Genomic DNA, 7,953 nt, shown 5'->3' on the forward strand with positions numbered 1-7,953 from the left:
CCACCAGGCACAGGAAGAATATGCAAGCACTACACAGTTATGCAGGCCATACATGGGTCGAATTCCAAACTAATTTTCTTTAGAAAATCAGAAACGTGTCAGCAGACGTACTTCCGGTTTTCTATGATGAGTGTGTGATGTCATATCCGGAGCTGCTAGTTTGGTTTACTTTCTGGAATCTGTTTTACACTAGGAAGACTGTTTTGGAGGATTTTGTCAATTGGCGATTTATTTTAAGTTATAATGTGAGTAGATTGAGCACTATTTTATTAAATTAAAAGTCTTTGCAATATTGCACTATTGGTTCTCTTTTGTCTTTCTATATAACACATTGTTATGAGGGGAAATCCCTTTTGAAGTTTGATGTAATGAAGCTCTTGTATATGGAGAAGGCTATGGAGAGGAAATTTTCCCTGGGAATTGGAGGATAATATTGTATCTGTCCTGCCTTCTCTGCAGTTATGAAAGGGTTACAGAGGATTACAGGCAGTATAACCTTTGATGTCCACACAGTAAAGAGTCGATGATTGATAACCGATGATCTTTTACTGATAACATGTGACATAATGAGAATGCGCGTGAATAAATGCGCGAATGTGAACAAATGCGGTAAAACTGAAATACAAACAGAATAAACAAACATAAGTACATATCTAACTTCCTAGCTATGTGCATAACATTCCACAGTACATAGGAAGGGTACTTACAGACTTTGGGGGTCTAATCAAGCCCATATATGAAGAGGGAACAGCATCCCACATGTACTTGCATTGTAGAATTTCTTCAGTCTGAAGAGATGAGGTCACTTCCTCCCAAGTTAGCAAACAGGAAGTCTCAGGCCTTAAGGGGACAGACACTGCTGAATGCTAAAGAATGCCTTGTGTAATACAAGGCAGCACACTCCCCACCTGGCATAATAATGATATGCCACTATTAAACTCTTGGAAGGAGTAAAACGACTTCCGTGATGGGTTTAAGGTACACCTTAGGGGTGCCCTGTTTTACTACTCTGACCTCTACTTTCCTGACTCTGCTATCACTACTAGCATCAGTCCCCACAATGAGTCCAATTGGCCACTCGTTCCTGTGGGCCTGAGAGTCTTTTAGTAGAACAACATCTCCAACTTGTAAGTTGGGCTTGTCGGCTTGCCATTTGTTGCGTGGTTGGAGGGTCGTCAGGTACTCCTGTCTCCATCTCTTCCAGAAGATATTGGCAAGGCTTTGAACTTGTTTCCATTGCTTGGTGTACAAGTCTTTAAGATCAAAGTCCCCGTTGGGAGCTGTCACCATCTCCATCTTCTGGGTCAGCAACGTTGCCGGTGTCAAGACGGTTGGCATCTCTGGGTCAGTAGACACTGGGACCAAAGGTCTGGCGTTCATGATAGCCATGACTTCAGCCATCAGCGTGGTTAAGACTTCGTGTGTGAGACGAGTAGATCCAATCTTTAGAAGCATTGCATCTAAAATGCGGCGAGCTACTCCAATCATCCTCTCCCAAGCTCCTCCCATATGTGAGGCATGAGGAGGATTGAAGATCCAAGTGCATCTTTGATTTTGAAGATAGTTACTTGTCTCTGAGTCTGTTGCAACGATCTTCAATTCCTTGCAGGCTCCAATAAAGTTTGTGCCACAATCAGAACGAATCTGTTTTGCTGAAGGATCTGGCCAAGCAGATGAGTTTCCCTATGGCACGGATGAGTGACTTCCAGCTGGAAAACTTTTCGAACCTACATGAGCCAAGACCTTCTCTGGTGGTTAGAGTCTTGTAAACTGCAACTAGAGGTCTTACCTCTTTGTCTTGGTCTGGTTCTACAAGCTGAAAAGTTCCTTTCTGATCAGTCTCTTCAGTTTCTGGTCCAGTCAAGAAGGATGGACCTGTGAACCAGTTAGTCTGTTTGAGGACAGCAGCTGGTACCAGTCTAGTCCCATGATCAGCAGGGTTCTTGTCTGTACTGATGTGATGCCACTGTTCTGGACTTGTACACTTTCTGATACGTGTTACTCTGTTTGACACGTATGTGTAGAATCTTCTTGAAGCGTTGTGGATATAACCTAAAACAATCTTGCTGTCTGTGTAGAAGTTCACTGCATGGATCTCGATGTCCAGTTCTGCAATGAGTAAGTCTGCTATCTCCACAGCTAGGACAGCAGCACAAAGTTCTAAGCGTGGGACCGTGTGAGCAGGTCTTGGAGCCAGTTTGGACTTTCCCAAGATGAATCCTGCATGGCTTTGTCCCTGAGTGTCTATGGCTCTAAGGTAGGCTACAGCTGCTATAGCCATGGTGGATGCATCTGAAAACACGTGTATCTCTCTTCGTTTTGTAACAGACAAAGAAACAGAGACGTATGGTCTTTGGATGCTAAATCGCTCAAGCTCCAGCAAAGAGTCTTTCCACAACTTCCACTGCATTTCTTTCTTTTCAGGTAGAGGTGTGTCCCAATCACTTTGTTCTAGCTCAGTTGTAATCTCTCTCAAAAGAGCTTTGCCTTGAATGGTGATGGGTGCTACGAACCCCAAGGGATCGTAAAGACTGTTGACCGTAGACAAGACACCTCGCTTTGTGAAAGGCTTCTCTTCCCTGGATACTCAGAAGGTGAAGCTGTCAGTTTTCAAGTCCCAACTAAGCCCTAAGCTTCTTTGAAGGGGTGGTGAATCTGTACCTAGATCTAGGTCTTTGAGGTCTTTTGCACGGTCTTCTGCTGGGAATGCTTCCATTACTTTGCTGTTGTTGGAAGCCACTTTGTGCAGTCTTATGTTAGAGTCTGCTAGCAAGTCTCTAGTGCTTTTCAAAATGTCAATGGCTTCTCCACTACTGGAGAAGGAAGCAAGTCCATCATCTACATAAAAGTTTTTCATAACAAATTGTTTGGCTTCAGGGTTGTGTCTGTCACCTTGCTGCGCTGCTCGTCTCAAGTTGTAGATAGCGACAGCTGGTGAGGGACTGTTCCCAAACACATGTACTTTCATCCTATACTCTATAATACCTTTGTTGAGGTCGTTGTCTTCATACCATAGGAACCTCAGGTAGTCTCTGTGGTCTTCACGGACAAGGAAACAGTAGAACATCTGCTGTACATCTGCTGTTACTGCAACAAGTTCTCTTCGGAATCTGATAAGGACTCCAAGAAGTGTGTTGTTCAGGTCTGGTCCGCTGAGAAGTACATCATTAAGGGAAATACCTTCATGCTTTGCACTGGAATCAAATACTACACGTATCTGACCTGGTTTTTGAGGATGGTACACTCCGAATATTGGCAAGTACCAGCGTTCTTGTTTTTCATACAGTGCTGGTGCTTTTTCAGCTTGATCATTGTCAAAGATCTTCCGCATGAATTCTTGGAAATGTTCTTTCATATCTGGCTTTCTTTCAAGAGTGCGCTGCAATAGCGCAAGGCGTTTCTCTGCTTGCACTCTGTTGTTGGGAAGACGATGCCGTGGTGTACGGAATGGTAGTGGGGCTACCCAACTGCCTGCTTTGTCTTTGAAGACTTCTCTGTCCATGATCTCAAGGAAGAGGTTATCTTCAACAGATGGTGCTAGTTTGTCATCATCTTGAGTTCTCTCAAACACTTTGTGGCCTAGCTGATCTGAATCTTCAGCTGAGGCTGTATCTTCCAGGAACCTCTGGATGTTCTGGGGATGTGTTGGGTTAGATAGTTTCTCTTTAATCTGCATGCTGTTGTTACATGGGCAAAGACATGACGTGCGACCGTTCTGCAGCAGATTTGTTCTGTAGACATTCACCTTTGCGGGTTTGTGAAGTCCGTCCAGACATACATTTCCAACGATAACCCATCCAAGATCAAGACGTTGAGCAAATGGTGCATTGTGCGGCCCATTGTATTGTTCTCTGACCTTGTGCACTCTCAGTATGTCTCTTCCTAGTAGAAGGACGATTGCAGCATCTGGGTTGAGTGCTGGGATCTTGTCTGCTATTCGCATAAGATGAGGGTAGTGACGTGCCACTTCAGGTGTGGGAATCTCTGACCTGTCATCTGGTATCATGTCACATTCTATGAGGGTAGGAAGAGTCAGCTGCATCTTTCCATCTAATGACTCGATGGTGTAGTTGTTTGCTCTTCTCCCTGATGTCTCTATAACTCCAGAACATGTCTTCAAGGTGTATGGAGTTGAACTTCCTGTGTCACCGAAGAGGTCGAAGAACTCTGTCTTTGCTAGAGACCTGTTGCTTTGTTCGTCTAGGACTGTATACATCTTCACTGCCTTTTCTCTGAGACCGTTGGGATACACTTTGACTAAGCATATCTTGGAGCATGATCTAGAGAGTCCTGGTTCTGTACAGATCTCAGTACACTTTGAAGTTATCGCTGGTGTTGCACTTTCTTTTTGCTCCCCACCATGATCTTCTTGAGTTGCTGGAACTTCTGATCTCCATGGTGGTGGTCCTGGGTGCAGTGCTGACAGATGTCGGTCATTGTTGCATTCTGTGCACCGTATTTCTCTCTTACAGTCTTTTGCAAGATGTTGCATTGAGGCGCAGCATCTGAAACAAATGTGATTGTCTTTAAGGTAAGCCTTGCGCTCCTCTAATGTCTTACTTCTGAAACTGCGACATTTTCTTAGTGGATGAGGCTTGTTGTGTATTGGGCACTGTTTGTCTGGATCCTCAACTTCCTTGCTTGTGTTGTCTTCCTGATTGGCTGCAGCCTCAGGTGGGACTTCTGTCTTCCGCACAGACACTGTTGCTCTGCGTTCTTTGTAGTGTACTGGTGGCTGCTTCTCTGTCCTTGGGGCGCTTGCAACTCTCTTGTTCAGGAAGGCGAAGCTTGGGTCATTGCGTGTCTTAGCTTGGTCTACAACGAATTCAGCAAGGAAGACAAACGGTGGAAATGCAACTCGATAGTCTTTCTTGTATCTGGATGCTTGAGAGACCCACCTTTCTTGCAGGTTGAAAGGGAGCTTCTCGATTATGGGCTCTACTCCACGTGCTGTGTCTAAGTATAAGAGACCTGGCAGAGTTCCACTAGTCTTTGCTGCTTCTATCTCTAGGAGTAGGTCTCCGAGCTCTCTCAGCTTCTGATTGTCTTTGTTTGTCATTTTTGGGCAAGTTTCAATTTTCTTTAAAAGTGCTTCTTCTATTACTTCAGGTGACCCATAGCAGTCTTCCATTCTCTGCCAGACCATCGCAAGTCCTGCTGTTGCATCATGGACATGCACTGACCTGATTCTTTTGGCCTGCTCTGAGGACTCTGGTCCTAGGTATTTGGCGAGTAGATCAAGCTTCTCTCTGTCTGTCAGCTCTAAGTTTTGGGTGCTGCTTAGGAAGGATGACCTCCAGGCCCAGTAGTTTTCAGGACGATCGTCAAACTTCAAGAGACCAGTGCTCACCATCTCACGGCGCATCAGGTATTTCGACACGTCTGTAACCCTTGCTGTGTCAGGTGCGTTTGTTCTGGGTACAAACGCGGGACTACTGGCTGATAGTGACTGATGGGTTCGTTGAGGTATTTGACTAAGTCTATTTTGGTCAGATGGTTGCTCTCCTCTATTGTAGTCTAGATCTGGTTTTGCACGAGGAGAGGTTATATCGCCATCTACTTGGTTTCTTAGCGTGTTGGCGGTTTGGTATCTGAGCCCGTGATTGGTTGACTTATCACGTGGCGGTTCAGGTTCAGTCTTGTAGTGATGCGTAACATCAAAGCTATCTGCTCCCAACTGGGTCCTTGATGGTTTCGGTGCGTCACTAGGCTGTTTATCAGGGTACAGGGTTGCTTGTGATTGCACGTACTCACGGGTGCGTTGGAATGTACTGCGAGGTGTTATCAGGGTTTCCAGTACATCGCTCTCTACAAACTGAATATCTGCAGCTCTCGCGAGAACTTCGGCTTCAGCTATGGCTGCTGCAGCTATTTTCTGTTGCTGAAGTATGTGTAAAGAGGCTTGCACTTCTGCCTTTCTCCTAAGCGTTTCTGCTTCTCTCCTTTTTATTTTAGCTTCCCCTTCAGCTTGTCTCTTTTTTATTTCAGCTTCCCCTTCGGCTTGTCTCCTCTTTATTTCAGCTTCCCCTTCGGCTTGTCTCTTCTGCTGCTCTTCATCTAGGTAGCCTTGCTCTTTCATAAGCTCTGCTTCCTGTATGGCATAGGAGGCCATGGCACATGCGGCCTCGGCCTTGGCTTGTGCCCTGGCGGCAATAGCGCTGACTGAAGACAAGTTTGTGACACTAGAATGTCTGGAACTTGTATGCTTACACCTGGCTGCCCCAGCACTGACTGACGATAGGTCTGTGACGTTTGAATGCCTGGAACTTGAACGCTTAGATCTGGCGGTTTCTGCTTTGGATGACGACAGATCCGATTTGTTATAAGTTCTCGGCGTGCTGCATTGTGACTTAGTTTCCAGTGTACTGTGCATATTTTCTTCCTGTTTGCACGAGATTTTAGGAAGGGTTAATTTAGTGATATCTTTCATATCTTTCATAAAGCTGAGTTAGTTTCACTTTGCTATGCCTTAGACTGGCTGTGCTGTGGGGATTTCACACACACGTGCTGCTGTATTAACAGTTAAGAGTCTTTTCTGTGTTGTGGGGCTTGCTGTAGATTTTTCACACAATGTGCTCTGAAGTAACCGTGTAAGTCTTTTTACTGTCCTGCCTTCTCTGCAGTTATGAAAGGGTTACAGAGGATTACAGGCAGTATAACCTTTGATGTCCACACAGTAAAGAGTCGATGATTGATAACCGATGATCTTTTACTGATAACATGTGACATAATGAGAATGCGCGTGAATAAATGCGCGAATGTGAACAAATGCGGTAAAACTGAAATACAAACAGAATAAACAAACATAAGTACATATCTAACTTCCTAGCTATGTGCATAACATTCCACAGTACATAGGAAGGGTACTTACAGACTTTGGGGGTCTAATCAAGCCCATATATGAAGAGGGAACAGCATCCCACATGTACTTGCATTGTAGAATTTCTTCAGTCTGAAGAGATGAGGTCACTTCCTCCCAAGTTAGCAAACAGGAAGTCTCAGGCCTTAAGGGGACAGACACTGCTGAATGCTAAAGAATGCCTTGTGTAATACAAGGCAGCACAGTATCCATAAAGTGCAATTTATTCTTATCTCTAGTGAGTGCGGAATATATCAGTATTCACAGGGGGGTGTGGATCCGTGGAGTCTTTTCTCTGTATTACACTTATCCTAAAAAAAATTTGGGAGCACTATTTGCATGTTTAAAGGGAACTTTCTTTGTTTTTGGTTTCATCACTTTTTGTATTTGGACACAAATTTTATATTTTTTTTATTTTGGTGGTTTTGGACATTTATTTTATACCCACAGAATTTATTATGATTTGTTTATAATTAATTTTGATTCATTTCATGTTTTGCGCTGTTTTATTGTTTCACTGATTCTTGTCAAGGCACAGCAGCATTCACTTTAAAATTTTCACAGAGTTCTTGTGGCGCAGGTTGTTTTTGTTTTAGTCCCTTCTTTTATAGGTTTTATTCACATGATTTAAAGAAACACATTTACAAGCACATCATATTTACAGATCTGAATACAGCTGCAATGTTTCCAATGTAGACATTTACACAGGTGCGTAAACATGCAGATCAGTAAGGCTCCTTTCACACTTCTGGGGTGCAGTTTGCCCATCCCCCTAGCACAGCTTAACCGCATGTTTACGAGTTAGCTGCACTTCCTTCAGAGTTATATTGTGTCCTACGTGTTTGGTGCGCTTTTTGAAAGTGCAACAAAACTCTTGCATTGGGGGAGGAGCGTGAGCATGGCGTCTCGTGGTGGTTTGGCTTAGGAGCTCCAGCGCCCTCCGATGGTGCTTACCTGATGCCCCCACATACCTGCCTATGCTGCTTGACTGTGTTGCTGCTGAGAGGTGTAGGGTCCTACACGGCCGGTGACCGCGGAGAGTGGCTGAACCATACGGCGGTGTGGGTCAGGAGAAGAGCGTCTGCCTGCAGGTG

At 44.6% G+C, this 7,953-nt stretch overlaps 1 protein-coding gene across 2 annotated transcripts; it reads right to left on the minus strand.

Annotated features, from left to right (window-relative positions):
- Positions 1–527: 527 nt before the first annotated feature.
- LOC149450756 (uncharacterized) lies at positions 528–7,058 on the minus strand. Of its 2 annotated transcripts, none has more exons than XR_016315203.1 (2): positions 708–7,058; positions 528–615 (listed from the first exon to the last, which is right to left on the minus strand). XR_016315203.1 is itself a non-coding variant. In XM_089691385.1 (2 exons), the coding sequence occupies exon 2, from the start codon at positions 6,437–6,439 to the stop codon at positions 2,588–2,590; it is 3,852 nt and encodes a 1,283-aa protein (XP_089547511.1). In that variant the 5' UTR covers positions 6,440–6,779; positions 6,872–7,058; the 3' UTR covers positions 528–2,587. The 2 variants fall into 2 exon arrangements, 1 of the variants encoding a protein (XP_089547511.1); XM_089691385.1 differs by having other exon boundaries at positions 528–6,779; positions 6,872–7,058.
- Between the last annotated feature and the right edge of the window lie 895 nt (positions 7,059–7,953).

This window comes from Staurois parvus, unplaced genomic scaffold (assembly GCF_062004578.1).
Source record: "Staurois parvus isolate SC_StPar_1 unplaced genomic scaffold, SC_StPar_1.0 ptg000562l, whole genome shotgun sequence".
Lineage (NCBI taxonomy): Eukaryota > Metazoa > Chordata > Amphibia > Anura > Ranidae > Staurois > Staurois parvus.